This window comes from Panthera pardus, unplaced genomic scaffold, assembly GCF_024362965.1.
Source record: "Panthera pardus isolate Hobbes unplaced genomic scaffold, ASM2436296v1 HiC_scaffold_1, whole genome shotgun sequence".
Taxonomy (NCBI): domain Eukaryota; kingdom Metazoa; phylum Chordata; class Mammalia; order Carnivora; family Felidae; genus Panthera; species Panthera pardus.
Genome location: NW_026526654.1, coordinates 43,131,076 through 43,150,019, shown reverse-complemented (window position 1 = coordinate 43,150,019; position 18,944 = coordinate 43,131,076). Strand labels below are relative to the sequence as shown.

The 18,944-nt window shown below is 39.9% G+C and overlaps 1 protein-coding gene across 10 annotated transcripts in view; it reads right to left on the bottom strand.

Moving 5' to 3' along the window:
• Positions 1-18,944, bottom strand: part of KLF12 (KLF transcription factor 12) — a 443,329-nt gene that overhangs the window by 27,503 nt on the left and 396,882 nt on the right. For all 10 annotated transcript variants that reach the window (XM_053898753.1, XM_019444195.2, XM_019444193.2 and 7 more), the window contains one exon: positions 2,308-2,465. In XM_053898753.1, coding sequence (XP_053754728.1) covers positions 2,308-2,465 — 158 coding nt within the window. The remainder of the gene's footprint in view (positions 1-2,307; positions 2,466-18,944) is intronic.

The following is an 18,944-nucleotide window of genomic DNA, read 5'->3' as shown; positions in this document are numbered from 1 at the left end:
TCAATACCGTATGAGGGGAGGACTTGGTCCTCAGAAATGTCACCCAACTTGTCTTGCAGAAGAATCAACCGTCTGCCACTTGGAAGTTACTAAAAATCACTGCTACGGGAACAATACTTGACCAGGAGACACCATTATACAAAGGAGGTAACAACAGCTGCAACCACCTGGTGTTGTGACGATCCAATAAAAGAAAAGATGTGTGCGTGTGCAGAAAACTGCATCGGAATGACTTGTTCTTTGTAAGAGATGACACCCAAGGGATTCCCCTAGTTAGGGAACAAAGTAGACTCTGTGGCGTACAAGGTCCATTTGGACCCTAGGAGTCTATGATTTCATCTTATTAATAACCCAAGCTAATTAATTCTGCTTCAACATTCAAAGTTTATAATGCTTTGAATTATACATCATGTCTCCCCTACCTTCATAGTCTATGTCAAATCCCTTAATGCCATGAAGTTAGATCCTTTAATAGTACCTAATTAAACCACTTCCTCTTGTTCACTGTTCATCATTCGGATAAACGGAATAGAGACGTCTGTGTACAAATGACGTTAATATGTATTTCAGTATGCTTGAGGAAAATAGAAATAACTTGAAATATATGGTGGTTTACTGTAGACAGACCCTTCTTTTTTTTTTTTTAATAGTAGAAATGCTCCCTTTAAAACTCAGTATTATGACCTGATCATACTTAACGACTATGATTTATGTTCATTATCCACGGACAGGATGGAACATGCTTATTTGATTTTCATGTTTTTATATTCATTCTTTGCCTAAATGGTAAAGAAACGGATTCAAAAATAATGTCTAAGAAATGAAATAAAAACCTCTCCTGGGGAAGCTCGGAATCAATGGAGAGGCAAGAATCTGGAATTAAGCACAAAAAGGAAAAGGACTGGGAACAGGGATGAAAGATGAGGAGAAGTATGCAAAATATGCTGAATTATTGGAAGTATTAAAAGTATATGTTATATGTTAGATGAGCAAAAGTAACCTTCAGATTCTACAATGCTTTTTTGACCTCAGGCAAGCCTCCTATGCCATAACTTCATCACACACACACAGACACACACACACGATGCCCGGTCTCAGTGTTTGCAGAGTCATGGAGCAGATTCTGTAAAGTACCTTTGGAAACCATCTAATACCATGAGTAAATAAATGGCAAAGAATGCTGGCTTAAATGATTTTGCTACCTCAGCTGGGAAATGGTTTTCATAGTGTGGTTATTTTAATATATTTGAGATGGCAATACTATTCACACAGCCCAATGGGAGTCTGTTACACTTGAAGTTTCCAGTTAGAGGCAGGTGCTGGTGTCTGATTCCTGTTGAGGAGAGTCACTGGACTCCCCTTACTCCACATGTAGCATGTTGCTATCAGGAATTTCCAGGAATGTGTGTGAATGGGTTTCCCTCTTCTACCTGCTTCTTTGAGCTTCACACATTCTAGTCACCACTTTTCCTAGAAATGGTAGTGTAACTGTGGGGCCCTCCTTATACCTCCAGTCTCTTCCCAGAGCTTTCCGCCTTCCACTGGTGGCTCCCAACAGGATTCAGGAGCCAAGGAAGCCAGGGGATGCCAGCTAAGGGACACACAAGGCAGAGGATGGAAGGGGTGGGTGGATCAATACATGGACGGGTGGAGAGGGCGACGGCTGGGGGGATGGGTGGGTGTGTGGATGAGTGGATGGTGACAAAGTCAGTAAATCATATGTGGTCTCAATTTCCTAAAATTCCTCTCTCTATATCCACAATGCCAGTGAGATGAAATGGAATCATGTGGAAATATTTTTTAAACTCTTTACAGTGCTATGTGTAGGTCGATTTAATTTATTTTTTTGGTTTACTTATTGGGTTATCTGGGGGATGAGACCGGGGGGAGAAAAGCGTGATCTAAGTGGTGGTTAAAATGCTAACTTTAAGAAAACAGAACAATTTTGTTCAGCTTGTTCTTCAATGTGCTTTGTGGATATTTTAAAACCCGCTAAACTAGACAGTGATTAAGTGGCAACACTGATCATAGAAGAAGGCTAGATCCCTGTGTCATACCATCGTAAACCTCCTTAAGACACAGAAGACTTCCTTCATTGGTTGCTAAAGTTCACTAAGACTTAAACCTTTTTCAGCTGAGAGAGGGGATCATTCCACTCAGAAAGGAAGCCAATTTGAGGTGGCTGGGTAACAAGCAACACAGCATTCCAGCACGCTCACGACCCCAGAAGCAATCAGTGGCCCCCTCGGGATTTTCACTGACCCCACCCCCACCCCCACCCCAGTGAGAAGCCCTGTAACACGGTACCTGTATGTGTCCTTCGGTGAGCCTTCAGGTGAGAACTTTTTGTGTATACTTTGTTGCATCCCTCAAAGTCACATCTGTGGATGCGCCGTTTTCTGGAGTCTGGGGATTCAGACCGTCTCTGGCGTCTTGTGCTCTCAATACTAAATGGTGAAATTGAACTGGAAAAAGAAAAACCGGAGTTAAGTGGTGAGAAACACACAGCACTCTGCTTTGTTCTAGTGGCACGAGACCTCCGTCTCATGGTCTATAGCCTCATATAAACTCGAGGCCCCAGGTCCCTACTTCCCACTGTCACTCTCTTGGACATATTTTATTTCTTAATCTCGAAGACAGTCAGCTTGACCTATTTCTGACGGAACGCTCCTCTAGAGAGAAAGCTATGCTAAAACAACAAGACCAAAACAAAAACTGAGTGAAAGCAGTGGTAGGGATCCTTGTTATCAAAAGAAACAATCTGGAACTTCGGAATGACACTTACAGACAATATTTTTGGAAGCCCTGCTATAGACAGACAAAATGAATGCATTTAATAAGGAACACAAGGGTCTGAATTGCACGTGAAAACATATAAAATTGTGTAAAATCACAAGGTACATCTCAAAACAAGTGAGGTCAGGCTGAAAGAAATGACATCAGTACGTCAATAACATGACTCACGACGAGCTATTTCTGTTCACTAACATGCACCTGACATTTAACTTTTCCAGTTGGTGGTTTTTCATGGTGAGGAATAAAGTACATTGTATTTAAAGATTAGCTGTACCACCATTATGAGAAAGTTTTAACTATGAAATTTGGCCCTGACTTGCACGTTGTTTAATCTTCATGCCACAGTAGAAAAACAGGATTAGTTTGTAACGTCAGGTAATTGATTAACATGTACTTCTTCAAACCTTAATCTCTTTTGCTTGAGGTAGAAACGAAGAATATGACTAATCGTCTTTAGTTATCCATGGAGTTCTTTACTATTATTATGAAATACAACACAAAAGCAATCATCCGTATTTCTACCACACAAAATTTACCACTGTTAATATTTTCTTCCAGCTTTTTCGTGTCTTGACGCTTTTTAAAATTCATTTTTATTAGTAAATCACCTCTTTTTAAAAAGCTGAATGACTCTGAGCAAGAGTTCTTTGAAGTGAAGTTGAAGCTTTACCTAAGAAGATCACAGATGAAGACTAACCCCGCCTTTGTCTTCCATCCGCTTCCTCTCTGCGTAAACTTCTGCTACCAGTTTTCTCGGAATTCTTCCAATTCTTCCAAATGATCCTTACCTATACATATCTACAGTCATAGAAATTCATAATGTTGCTTGGTTTTTTAAGAGCCGTGTAAATATAATGTTGTTCACATCATTTTGCAAAGTGCTCTACACTTGCCTTTTCTTCACTCAGCATGAAGCATTTGAGATTATCCACGCTGATGCCAACACTGGAGTTTATACTTGTAGTGCTACGTACCACCACGCCTCCAGTCTATCTTCCTTTTATATTTAAAAAATTTTTTTAATTAAAAAAAATTTTTTTTACATTTATTTATTTTTGAGAGACAGAGAGAGACAGAGCACAAGTTGGGGGAGGGGCAGAGATAGAAGGAGACACAGAATCTGAAGCAGGCTCCAGGCTCCGAGCTGTCACCACAGAGCTCCATGCGGGGCTCAAACTCACAAACCGCGAGATCATGACCTGAGCCGAAGTCGGACGCTCAACTGACTGAGCCACCCAGGCACCCCTTCTTTTTATAGTTTAATGTCTCTAAAATCAGTAGCTTCTTACAATTTGATAGCTTGTCATAGTTTAATGGCATAATTTTTTTCTTTGTTAGCGGTACGTAAGTAATGGTGCATTTTACAATATGTGGTATTTTAAACTTATTTCAGGGGTTGGTAAGATTTTTCAGTAAGTGGTTAGACGGTAAATATTTTGTCTTGACTTTGAGAGCCATACGGCATACATTTAACAAATCAACTCTGCACTTGTAGCATGAAAGTAGCTACAATACATAAACAAGAGAGCATGGCTAATGTTCCAATAAAACTTTATTTACAAAACAGTGGGTTGCACTTGCGTCCAGTGGTTGACACATGACTTAGATGAAATATGGTCCAGTGAATATTTATCCCAGAGTCTTAAAATCTATTTCCTAAGGGATGGACATTTAGATTATTTTTTGAAGTTTATTTATTTAACAGAGAGAGAGAGAGAGAATGAGGGGGGAGGGGCAGAGAGAGAGAGGGAGAGAGAGAATCCTAAGCAGTCTCCCCACTGTCAACGCAGAGCCTGATGCAGGGCTCAAACTCATGAACCATGAGATCACGACCTGAGCTGAAATCAAGAATTGGTTGCTTAACCAACTGAGTCACCCAAGCGCCCCTAAATTGTTTCTAGTATTTCACTGTAACATTGCTCCCCAATGTATCCTTCTATGGTAATTGCCTTTTAAGTTTTCGATGTGTCTTCTCCCTTTGACAAATAACAGGGCAGCAGCCAAAGCTTTCTATTAGTAGCTAAGACAAAATATAAGTGGTGTTTATCTACTTGTGTCTTAAAAAGTTTTATGCAAGATCTTTATTAGTAGAAGAAAGAAAATATGGGGTGGCTTAGCCACTTTTTCCAGCTTTCCCATGAATCAATGTGGATTTGTGGTTTTCCACACAACCGACTCAGTTGTGGTGACTGGAGCCTATTGTGAAAAGAGTCAAAATAGTGTGACTGGCCTGTCCATGAAAGAACAGCTTCGGTCACTCCTGCCAAGGTACGCTCTGGCATAAGGTGCGATTCTGATGAACAAAATGGTATGTGTGACGACAGGGCAACAGTAATTCATTTCTTGTATATCAGGTCATGAAAATAAATATGGATCTTGGCACCGGGGACCTCAAAAACAGAAACTTCTGTGTTGTGATACATTTTGACGTCTTTTAAATCAAGAGAAAATGATATGGTATCTGTTTCCTTCAAATTATAACTTAAAGTTATACTTGCTACACAGTCATAAGCACCAGTTTAAATGTACCTATGCATAACCACACACATATATCGTTATGCCCGCAGTTTATTTTAGCTATTTATCTTGAGATGTATTCATGTATGCAGAGAGAAGTAAAAAAATAAATCTGAAATTAAAACCAGGTAACTACCGAGCATGTCTTTAAGGGACCAATGGTGTAATGCTGCTTTCCAATCCTGTCAATCATGAACTATGTGGCAGGTGGGTAAGGAAAGCAGAGGCCACAGAACGGCATGATATTACTACACCAAGAGTCCTGAATTTACACCAAAATGAAGACATGTTAGGTGGACGGCCCTAATGCTAAAAACTTCACCCCCTGGTTTTTCCTCATTTAGGAAATGGCCTGTTGTAGTCCATTATGAAGAACCACCCCCTAAAGGTATCTATGCCATGAAAATAAGAAATAATTTTCAGGGCGCCTGGGTGGCTCAGTCGGTTGAGCGACCGACTTTGGCTCAGGTCATGATCTCACAGTTTTCGAATTCGAGCCCCGCGTTGCGTGGGGCTCTGTGCTGACAGCTCAGAGCCTGGAGCCTGCTTCAGATTCCGTGTCTCCCTCTCTCTCTGCTCCTCCCCCACTCATGATCTCTGTCTCAGAAATAAATAAACATTTAAAAAAAATTTTTTTTAAATAAAAAAAAAAAAGAAAGAATTTTCTAAAAAGTATGTAGAATGAAGAGCTGCACCAGGCTGAGCTGGCTTGGAAACGATATCCAGTGGGGAAAATTTCTCCTGGCTCCCCTTTTCAAATGGCAGAGGCATCCTCCGAAGATGCTGAAGAACCTTTGGCTAGGCTGTGCCTTTCAGAACCACTTGCTGTATCTCTTTGTGGAAAAGTAAGAAGTGGGGCTGGAGTAGACAGGGATCAAAAGAGCAAAATGACTTCAAGAACCCAGGAGGACGTGAGGACAGTCCCACTCCATGCAGGACCGCTGCTCTGCTGGGGCTCATGCACAAACCCAGATGGCAGGCACTGGAGGGGGAAGACAACCAGAGATTGGGGGTTGGGCCAAGCCAAGTTCGTGGCAGGAAATGGGACAGTCAAGGCACTGGTGCCAAGCATCTCTAGAGCTTAGGACACTATAAGCATTCAAGAAATGTTTCCTAAATTGAATGAATGAATGAATGAATGAATGAGTGTATTAGGTCAGGTATTCCTAATTTTTAAATTAAAATAATCATTCAATTAATCCTTACTTGGCTAATTAATCCTAACTAGGATTCTTTTATTTCAAGTCTTTGGTTAATGGTCATTCAATTCTTTACTCTTATTCTCATTTCCCTAAACTTCATATTTTTAACACTATTATGAATGGCTACTGAATATCAGAACAGTCTGGGTAACCATTAAAACCGCATGTACGTAGGTGTCTCAGTTCTTTGCTCTAAGTCAAGAGAATGGCAGCATTCTAAAGCATTCCTTACAATTAAAATTCTCAGTGGAAGCACACTGAGACCGCCCGGAACATGTCTAGGATGCTGGTGAATGAAATAAAAATCTTCCTTTTGATGCTGGTGTGCATGTATTGAACACGGGAGGGTGAACAGTGACCTTCCTCCTCAGCAGTAGCGTCCTGTCCTGTCCTACTCTGAGGCTCACCAGCAGGGGCATCTGGTAACAGAACAGCTGTACTTATGCTTTGGGTGTTTCTATTCTGCCCTTTCCACGCTTTCTGAGCGATGTGACCTTTGTTGAGAAGGCCCTTAAGGTATCCCCAAACACATGCAAATTGGTCCTGTGCTTCGAAAGTTGGTCTTGTTCTGAAGAATGGAAATGCGCAAATACACTGCAGCCTACGCCAGCACAGGATTCTTCCAATAATCCTTAGTAATAAGCTTGGTATGATGAAAATGGTAGAGGTAAAACGGTTGCCAGTGTGTTCCCAGAGACTGTACGAAAGGCATCTGCACAGTTCAAAAGAACAATAACTAAAGGCCCACTCCCTTCCCCAGAAGGTTAGACCATTTGGAGTAGTGAATGAGCGCCTGAGGGGGCCTCACAGGCACTGCGTTGTAATAATTAGATCTACAGAGAACAAATGAGTGAATCATGACTTCGGTTGCACAACAGTCCCACTTGGAATGGCAAGTTAAATTAGAATTAAACCCAGAGAGGCTCGAAAAGTCACATCCAGGAACAGCTCTATTTAAATAGAAGGCACCGCGTGCCTGCCATGAAAGAAATTAAGGTTAACTGTAATCAGCAGGTAATAAAAGACCATTTGTCACGTGTGACCTTAGTGTGATGAGGTGCCCTTCACTGAAATTGAAGTTTCTATAGGTGTTTGGAAAAAAAAAGAAAAAAGAAAAAAGAAAAGAAAAAGCCAGGACATTCTTTTAAGGCTGAAAAAAGAAAGAGGACACATGCATCCCAAATTTTAAAACAAGAACAGAAAACAGTGGCGTAGAAGGTGCTTTAGCAAGTTCACAGGTTCAGTCTCAACAGACCTCCAAGGAGCATGGTTGTGGATAACAGCGATAGCTGACATTTACAGAAGGCTTACCATGCTCCAGGCGCTGCTCTAAAGGCTTTAAGCTTCAAAGCAACTTTGTGAGGTCGATATTATTACTATCCCTCGTTTAAAGGTAAGGAAACGGAGGCATAGAGAAGGCCAAGGCCAAAACAATGTAGGTGGCCACACCAGGAATTGAACCCAAGTGGGTGACTCTAGAACCCAATCTTAATGATTACCTTCTTCGGACTCGGATAGATACAGGTAACATAAACCAGCCTAGGATAAAATGTGAAAATGCGACAAAATAATCTGTATCAATTAAATTTTCCCTCTAGCCCAATTATAGAAAACAACAGCACATAAAAGCATTCTTAAATGTACTCTGCTATAATAAGATATATACTTTTCTCTTGAGAATTTTAAGGTAAACAGCTTTATAAATACTGCCAGTAGAGGTATTCACTATAATTACTTACTGTTAATCTACCTAAGAAAATACTTTCCTAAGTTGTTGTGGAAAAAATATTTATTTCCAGGGAGATGTTTTTCGAAGGCTGAGCCTGGCAGTGGTATGTGATTATGTCTCCCTTGACCACCAAGGCCACAGAACTAGTGTTTTCCTTGACATTCCAGTTTATTTACAATTGTACCAAAAATGATTTTGAGTTGGCTGCACTGATAGAGTTACCTTAAGGGAAGGGAGAACATTCAGTTTTAAAAATACACTTTATGCCATTTTCGGAAGTTTATTTTAAAATTATTTTGAATGGGGCGTTAAATATTACTTACTGGGATTGTGAATTAGCTTCTGCCACAGAATACAAGTAAGAACGAACCACTCCCTTGTTAGTAAATCAAACACTACACTGGGAATGAAATATCGAGGCCATAAGCCAAAAAAGAAGTTGATGAGACTTTCAGTTAACCAGACATTACATAAATCTTAGTAATAGAGCTTCTGTTCACTTGGACAAGCCAGATATTTGCATTTTTTTTTTTTTTGCAGGCTTTCTCTCAGCCACTAGATGGCTCTGGGGAGCAGGAATCTTTGTATCTGTCCTTCCATACTGTAACAGATTCTGTCTAGCTGCTATCAAACCAAATCAGTGTTTTTCTAGGATATTAATTGGGGAAAAGGTGCTATTTAGATACACTCACTATCTATTCCCTAGAAGCTACATCCCAAGGCAGTGCAGATTCACCAGCATGAAGTTCCTCTTTCATTGCTGCCTGCAGATTCCTACGGAAAACTACTTTTGATAACAGATTGAAATTGTAAGATTAGTAGTTGTCGACCTTTCCAGAAGCTGTGACTAAGGCATTATACCGCTTCATGTTCAAATCTGGATTCAATAAAAATAAATCCATTTTCACAAAATGTATAAAGAGTAATACATTTGCTAAAATATGTCAACAAGCTTAATCTTAGCATATACTCAACTAGAACTTGGCACTTTTTTTCATATGAACAGAATATGCCCAAAATGTAGTTCTAATTATTGTTTTATGTTAATAAATAAAGTCTCCTACTAATTACAGATAATAATTTTATGAATGAGGTTTTTTGGGAGGTGGGTTTGTGGATAGACTCAGTATATCATGATTTTTACCTAAGTATAACAGCTGTTACTAAGTCTTTTTCATCACTTGCTAGACCATTAAAATACTCAAAACTGTTATGGGCTTATATTTCTGCTCTTTTTTTGATTCATCACATTTTAGCAAGTTAAGATCATAAGTTGCAGTAACAAAAGGCTTAAAGATAAAACAGAAAAAAAAGGAACCAGTTAACGGCATTAGCTGTGATTGGTTTTATTATCAAATTTAGGATGAATTTAGATTACAAGCTGAGAGGGGATTGTTCATTAACAAAAGAGATCCATTTCACAGGGCAGTATCTATTCAAAATAGCTACTGTGGGGTGGGGTGGGGCACCTGGGTGGCTCAGTCGGTTAAGCATCTGACCTCAGATCAGGTCACGATCTCACAGTTCCTAGAGTTCCAGCCGATCTTTGGGCTCTGTGCTGACAGCTCAGAGCCTGGAGCCTGCTTCAGATTCTTTGTCCGCTTCTCTCTCTTTCCCTCCCCCACTATCTGTCTCTCTCAAAAATAAATAAACGTTAAAAAAAATTTAAAAAGTTAGTTTGGGGAAATGCTGTATGCATTGCAAAGACTTTATCCCATCAAATCAATTCATAATATCGGCTGAAACAAGTGTGGATTTCTGAATTACACTGGACACTGAATAGAAGACACATTGTACTGAAATATTCCAATGAACTTTCCGCAGAATTTCTTCAGAAAACATCAGGGTTGAAACTCTGTTTTATGCCAGGAGTTGTAGCTTAATGGATCATCTGAATCTTACACTTACTAGGTGTAAAAAGGAGCAATTATTTAAACCTGAAAGCCTTTAAGGCAGGCCCTGTTCTCTCCAGTTGCCGTAAGTCCTACTGTTACCTATTGCCTTACAAGGCAGCGCTTTACATTAATCTTCAGGGTATTGTCAATGAACCCATCTGATTTGGAGATCCTCTAGAATCCTGCTAGGTTAAAAAAAAAAAAAAGTTCTACTTACTTCCTTAAAGATAAACTTTAAACTTGTCAAGAATGCAGATATGGTCTGATGCATGCCTCTCTTGAAGTTGGCCTATCAACAGGTGCCTGGAAGTGTGAAGGGGGGAGGGAGGAGGGAAAGAAGGGAGGAAGGGAGGGAAGAAGGAAGGGAGGGAGGGAGGGAGGGAGGAAGGGAGAGAGGGAGGAATGGAGGGAGGACAGGAGGGAAGATGAGAGGGAGGGAGGGAGGGGAGAGGGAGCAGAGAGGGAGGGAGGGAGGCAGGAAGGAAGGGAGGGAGGGAGGAAGGGAGGAAGGGAGGGAGAGAGGGAGGAAGGGAGGGGAGAGGGAGGCAGAGAGAGAAGGAGGGAGGGAGGCAGGAAGGAAGGGAGGAAGGGAGGGAAGAAGGAGGGAGGGAGGGAGGGAGGGAGGAAGGGAGAGAGGGAGGAATGGAGGGAGGACAGGAGGGAGAACAGGAGGGGAGAGAGAGGGAGGGAGGGAGGGGAGAGGGAGCAGAGAGGGAGGGAGGGAGGCAGGAAGGAAGGGAGGGAGGGAGGAAGGGAGAGAGGGAGGAAGGGAGGGGAGAGGGAGGCAGAGAGGGAGGGAGGGAGGGAGGGAGGCAGGAAGGAAGGGAGGAAGGGAGGGAAGAAGGAAGGGAGGGAGGGAGGGAGGAAGGGAGAGAGGGAGGAATGGAGGGAGGACAGGAGGGAGAACAGGAGGGGCGAGAGAGGGAGGGAGGGAGGGGAGAGGGAGGCAGAGAGGGAGGGAGGCAGGAAGGAAGGGAGGGAGGGAGGAAGGGAGGGAGGAAGGGAGGGAGGAAGGGAGAGAGGGAGGAAGGGAGAGAGGGAGGAAGGGAGGGGAGAGGGAGGCAGAGAGGGAGGGAGGGAGGGAGGCAGGAAGGAAGGGAGGGAGAGAGGGAAGGAGGGAGGAAGGGAGAGAGGGAGGAAGGGAGGAGGGAGGAAGGGAGGAGGGAGGAAGAGAGGGAGGAAGGGAGGGAGGGAGGAAGGGAGGAAGGAAACAAACAAGGAAGGGATAGGAGGTTGGGTAACACAGTCAGGCCTGTGAGGACTTTATTAAATGTGGACACTGGAGTCTCACCCTAACACTGCTCGAGGGCAGAATTTTATATAAAGAAGTTAGTTTTTCTCTATCAGGAGGTCTTATTGTAAGGCAGATTCACTAACAAGATAGCCCTATGGATGTACTCCAGGCAACGGCACGATATAAAACTCTGTATTTTAAATATCAAGACATATATAAAATGTTTTGGGGTGCCTGGGTGGCTCAGTAGGTTAAACGTCTGACTCCTGATTTTGGCTCAGGTCACGATCTCACGGTTCATGAGATTTCTTGCTCCATGTTGGGCTCCATGTGCCGATAGTACAGAGCTTGCTTGGGATTCTCTCTCTCTCTCTTTCTGCCCCTCCCTGGCTCATGCATGCGTTCTCTCTCTCTCTCTCTCTCTTAAATAAATAAACTTTAAAAAATAAAACCTGTATAAAATGTTTCAAACATACAGTTCTAATGAGATAGTATAATGTAAATCATAAATAAACTTTTGAAGTGACCACCAAAACAGGCCTCCATCTATTTTATGCTGATCATTAACCAGGTCTATGTTACACTAGAGATTTCTTTTATTAACACTGAAATTATATCAGTTAACTATCTGGTACTTAAGCTTACATAAATTATTGAAGCAGTTTTTATTGCGCGTATGGGGATATACAAATAACAAAACCAAGTAGATTTCATTGGTATTCCACTTGAATTTTGTTGGCCAAAAGGGCTGTCTGGTGCCACAGACAGGCGTTTCTCCTACCATCAAATCAGCATGTATTTGAGGAAAAAAATAAAATCTTCCCGATTACGGAGGGAATATTTTACCTGTTTTGTACTTCCTTTCCTGAAAATTTCACTTAGTTTTTGAATACCCCACCAAATTAATGTTGAAAAAAAATAAGAAATTATATTAATGTGACCCACATTCATATTTGAAAGACATGTAGAAGGTGAGGAAACAGGTTCAGAAAGTTAATGAATTACTATGCTACAGCCACCTAGCTAAATATTGGCAGAGTTGGAACCACATGCCCAGTTCCTGGCCCCTCAAGCTAGGACTCTTCCATTCTCCAATAAGGTTGTAGAAAAAGCTGTGTCATAATTTTTACTTAGTATGAAGGCAAATCTGCTTGGCAACACTGATAGTCATTTTTTTCTTTCATCAAATAGACTAAAGAACTCCCCACCCTATTTACTTTTTTGCTTTGGCTGCCAGGAAACTCAGCCACGATAGCCTAGGATTTGGTGCTTGTTTTCTACTCAAATTACACAACTCCCAAACTAAAACTATACAGTTTTTATCCTATAATTTTAAATGTAGGTCTCATGAATTACTTTCAGCACTACGTGGAATATTTATGTTAAACAAGGAAAACAAAACAAAAGAGCATTTACTTAAAAATGGAGAAAAACATGTGAAATCTGAATCTGAGTTTTAACACGCAGACCTCTAAATTAAAGTTTTGTATTCTAAGCTCATATTTTTATCTTTAAGAAAAAAAGAGAAAACAAGACTATTTTTTGTTGCTGTTCCTTCAGAAAAAGCATAGACTCTAACCTGATAATCTAAATATGAATCATAAATTATAATTTATTAGTGATGGTATTTTAGACATTTAATCTCTTCGATTTTCAGATTCCCAAAATTCAAATGTGGAGCCATCAGAACGATTTGCCAAGAGTAATGTAAACCTGACTCAATGTCAATATATCTTTAACACTTCTTAACTTCAGGCTCTTCCTTATTCTTCCTTTTCTGGTTGATAACTTTAAGATATAATTCACACATGGGGAGGAGGATGGGGGGATGAGCTAAATGGGTGGTGGGCATGAAGGAGGGCACTTGTTGGGATGAGCACTGGGTGTTATATGTAAGTGATGAATCACTAAATTCTACTCCTGAAACCCATACTACACTATATGTTAACTAACATGAATTAAAAAGAAAAAAGACGTAATTCACATGTGATAAAATTCAACCTATAAAATGTACGATTCAGCAGCATTCATTATATTCACGATGTTATGGAACCACAACCTCTGTCTAGTTCCAGAATATTCTCATCACCTGGAAAGGAAATTCCATATAATCCACCTCCCCCACCGAGTCTCTGGGGACAACTCATCTGCTTTCATCTTCATAGATTTGCCTATTCTGCACATTTAGGAGGAACAGAATCATACAAAATGTGTCTTTTTGTGCCTGGCTTCTTTCCTAAATTTAGCATCAAGTTTTCAAGGTTCACCCATATTGTAGCATACATCAACACTTCATTCCTTTTTACAACTGAATCATATTCCATCATAGAGATATGGCACACTCTCTTACCTGTTCATTAGCTGATGAACTTTTCAGCTATTATGACAAATGCTGCTATGAACATTTGTACACGTTTTTGGTGGACATGTTTTACATTCTCTTAGGTATATATCTGGGAGCAGAATTAACAGTGCTAGATTATATGGTAAGTCTATGTTTAATACTGAGGATTTTTCAAACTGTTTTTTCAAAGTGGCTACACCATTTTGTAATTTGACCAGCAATGGACGTTATAATCCCTCATCATCCTCATCAAACATTGTGTCTGTTGTCTTCATTTTAGCCATCCCAGTGTGTGTATCTCATCATGGTTTTGCTTTGCAATTTCCCTAATGGCTAACGAAGTGGAGCATCTTTTCATGTGCTCATAGGCCGTTTGTAGATCTTCTTTGGAGAAATGTCTATTCAAATATGTTGCCTATTTTAAATCTGGGCTGCCTTTGTATTGTTGAGTTGTGGGATTTCTATTTATTCTAGGATACAAGACTCTTCTCAGATACATGCTTTGCAAATATTTTCTCCCAAATCCGTGGCCTGCCTTTTCACTTTCTTGTGTCCTTAAAGCATAATAGTTTTAAATTTTGATTAAGTCCAATTTAATACTTCCTTAGCCATTATGTGTGTTTGCGGTTATATCTAAGAAGGCTTTAACTAACTTATTAAGGTCTTGAAGATTTACTCTTCTGTTTTCATCTAAAAGCATTATAGATTTAGCTCTTACAGTTAGATCTATGATCATTTTGGGCTAATTTTTGTGTATGGAGTCCAATTTCATTCTCTCCATGTATGGATAGACAGCAGCCCCAGCATTATTTGCTGAAAAGATTTTTCTTCATTGGATTGTCTTGGCACCCTTGTGAAAACCAACCGACCATAAATGAAAAGGTTTATTTCTCAACTCTTGCTTCTGCCCCATTCATTTCTATGTGTACACTTTAACTCTAGTACCACACTGTCTAGGTTTTATAGCTTTGAGGTAAATTTTGAAATTGGACATTGTTAGTCTTCTAAATTTGTTCTTTTTTTCAAGACTTTTCCCAAGGTTATTTTCAAATGAATTGCAAGGTCAGTTTGTCAATTTCTGCAAAATAAAATGCAGTTAGAATTTAAGTAGGGGTTTCATTGAATTTATTTACCATTTTGTGGAATGCTGCTATCTTACCAACATTAAGTCTTTCAATCCATGAACATGGGACATCTTTCTTTTTTTTTTTTTTTTTAATTTTTTTTTTTTTAACGTTTATTTATTTTTGAGATAGAGAGAGACAGAGCACGAACGGGGGAGGGTCAGAGAGAGGGAGACACAGAATCTGAAACAGGCTCCAGGCTCTGAGCTGTCAGCACAGAGCCCGACGCGGGGCTTGAACTCACGGACCGTGAGATCATGACCTGAGCTGAAGTCGGCCACTTAACCGACTGAGCCACCCAGGCGCCCCAGGGACATCTTTCCATTTAAGATTTAATTTTTTTAAATGATGCTTCATAGTTTTCGTGTTCCAAAATGTTCAGTGTTAAAGACATTCCCTTCTATTCTTAGTTTGCTGAGTGTTTTTATCATTGAAAAGATGCTGAATTGTCAAATGCCTTTTCTGTACCTCTTGAGATAATCACGTGGTCTTGCCTCTTAGTCTATTAATAGAACGTATTATACTGATTGACAGTCCTGTGTCAAACCAGCCTCATTCCTGGGTTAAATCTCACTTGGTCATGGTATATAATTATTTTTATAGGTTGCTAGATTCAGTTTGCTTGTATTTTGTTATGGGCTCTTGAGTTGATATTCACAAGGGATTTTGTTGTGTAGTTTTCTTGTGATGTCTTTATCTGGTTTTGGTATCAGGGTAATGTTGTCCTCATTGCAGAAGTTGGGAAGAGAATGTTCTGTGCCCCTTCTTGACCTTGGGCTTCATGATACCATATTTACACCAAGAACCATTCCTTACTATGTTGACTATTCCTATTTGCTAATACCCTTTCTCTTCAGCCTCAGTTTTTCTGTTAGCCTGCTTCTATGGAGCTGATGTTTCTGACATTTCTAAGCTATTGGCCCTACTCTCACCTAGAAGTTCTCATATGCTACTAAAGTCTTGGGGTCACCAAATGCACAATCCTGGCCTATCCCTATTCCCGTAAGAAGAAGGATTAGATTAAAAAAACAAAACAAAACAAAACAAAACAAAAAGCTTTGCAAGCTTTAGAGCATCATGCAAATATTACTTTCCCAATTTCACTTTTCTCCATTATTGGTATAGCACTATCTATGGTTCCCAGGATCAAAGTATTGTTCGTTATTACTGGTAGTCTCTTAATGTGTATGGTATTGTTTTAGTAAACTTGCTGTGCGTTGTAAAATACTACAGGTGGCATAATAATGGCTTATATATTGTCATATGTAACCTTAGAAGATCATCACAGAAAGGTAGGCAGGATCAACATGGGCAGTCTGACAGCTGACAAATAGGAGAGAAAAGCAGCTCAGGACAGTTAAATGCCTGGGAAATAATAAGAGTAGTAGTCTATGCCTCTTTCTACATCACATCTTTCCTACAGAAAGATGAAGAACCTTTAATATATCACGATGGAAATACTAAATCTCTTGCATCTATTTACTGATGATTAAATATCATTTGTACTGTTGATATTTTTTAACCAGGTTTTCCCTGCTGAGAAAATCAGTAAGATAAGAGAGTTTAAATTAGTAGCAGTCTGTCGTATACATATTTTTCGTCTTAACTCTATTGATTCAATAAAATAAAACAGCAGGGGCACCTGGCTGGCTCAGTTGGAAGAGCATGTGGCTCTTGATCTCAGGGCTGCAAGTTCAAGCCCCACGTTGGTGCAAAGATTACTCAAATAAATAAAACTTTTAAAAAATTACAAAAAATAAAACAACAAATATTTTCTGTGAGTTCACCAGAGCAAAGCAAGTGGGCATCCCCAAAAAGTTTATAATCTGGTGAGGTATAGGATTTGAAGATTTATCTCCCTCAGGAAGGTGAAAAAAGACTCAAACCTTTGCCAATTCCATGACGTGTGGAAATATAGCCCCCAACCGAGTCAAGATGTATGTGGATTTCTGGGAGGTGTATGTTCTCAGGGTCTCCTAGATCTCTAGCATCAATCCTGATGCTAAAACCAGCACCACCTTCAATTTTCACATCAAGAACAACCACATAAACTCATCTGAGGGTTTAGTAGCCCTTTTTACTATAGGCTCCTAGAGTTTGGCGCTCTTTTTCTAGTGTTCTCAGCATTCGTAAAATGCCTTGGGCTACCTCTGTGGTGCTCACTGGTCCCATCCGGCTTCAGGCAATCCTTCATTTTACTGGCAGTTTCTCTCTCCTTCCTCTCTTCTCTGGTTTCTGCTCCCATCCCTGGCTCATCTTTATTCAGAAGAAAAACAATAAATTCCTTCCCTTTGTGCATGCAGAGTGGCTTGCCCCTACTTAAAGCCTTGTGGCTCCAGTTACATACAAGTCTTTGGCTGGAGGGTGAGAACAGGGTTTATAGCTTAAAGTCCACCTCCAAGCATTCCTAAGGACACATTTTCCATACCGAGAGAGTTTTGTTCTGGAGGAACTTGGTGCCAGCTGTTAAGGTAATAAAAATTTCTTCAACTTATTATATATGCAAATCATAATTACACAAGGCATAAACATGACTTGTGATAAAGAAAAAAATAATAAAGTACTATGGGATTAAAGGGAGAGAGGGTTTCATTCTGGTTGAGATCAGGACAAACTTAATGGAGGATACCAACAAGTAGGTCTTGAAGAATACTGACAAGCTGCCATGTGCGTGGTGAAGAGAAAGCAGAAGAGATGAGAACAGAAAAGATGAGGACAACGGTCCAGATACCATCGACTTTGTTCCCTATGGAGAACTACATTTTGTAGGTCCTAGAAAAAAAATCAGGATTTTTTTTTTTTTTTTAGGAAAATCTTGGCTTATGAAAGTAAAATTTATTGGTGAGGAAGTGATTAAAGTCAAGGCCCTTATCAATTAGAGAGCCATTAACTGCTATGACCTAAGAAGTAGATTCTCCCTGAGCCAAACTAGTGTCTTTAAATCTGAACACAAGAGGACCAATTCCAAGGCATTTCAGGAGTAGATCTGTCAGTTCTTGGTGACCAGTTAGAAAATGGTGGATAAAGGAAAGAGGAATGATAGGTGAGCCCAATGGCTGAGCCTGGGTGACCAGGATAAGAGCAATGTCATTAGCTAACCTAGAGTCCACAGGAGAGTGGCAAGATAGGAAAAGCTAATGATTCAAATTAATGCACATATAAACAATAGATACATGTTTCAAAGACAATAGAGTGGCACTTTCTTTTCACTTGCTAGACAAGTAATAAATTAAAAGGGGAGTAGAAACTAGGTAATAAAGAAGTATTTTCAAGGATAACTTGAATGGATTTCATAAAAGAAAGCTCATAAAACAAATTTAATGGTAATGGAATTTCATTAAGTGCTGTCCAATCTGTAATTGTAAAGGCCAGGTACTTTGCAGAGAAAATTAGACGAAAAATGCATAGTTTTTGTTTATTCAGTCAATTAACATTCATTAAATTTGTTTGGGGATATTACTAAGTTTATAGTTGGCAGTTTATATACTTGATGACCTAGGTGATTGCTTTTCTGATTGGTTTTAATTATAGGAGTTTGTTTTCCTGGACCTCAAAGAGATCCACTTAAGTGGAAGGGGGCACAAGGATGAAAGAAACACATTTGGAAGCTCTTGCTATTGCCTTAGGCAGCTTGCTGGGTGTTTTGCATAGAAGAATAGCTTGAAATAGTGGATGGACTGAAAGACAAGAGTTCAGAACTACCAGGGTAAGAATCTTGCTGTTGAAATTTAGCTTTGTCTTAGAAAAACTTAGTAGCTTCCCTAAACTTTGCCTTTTTTTTTTTCTTTTTTTTTTTTTTTTTTTTTTAAGAAGAGAGTAATATCTACCTTGCAGGGTTATAAGAAAGATTAGGGTTATGAAAATAAAATCCTGTATACATACAGGGGGATATTCAGGACAACAGAAGTTACTGTTGTTTCACTTTGTGCTAACCTCGATTATTAGCCCCATTTTACAGATGAGGACTCTGGGATTCAGTCAAGTTAAGTAACTCACCAGAGAGCACAAGGGTTAAGAGGTGGGTGCTGACTTTTTTTTTTTTTTTTTTTTTTTTAGTCATTGTTATTCCAGTCATCTAAAAACACTTCCTGGCAGAGGGGATG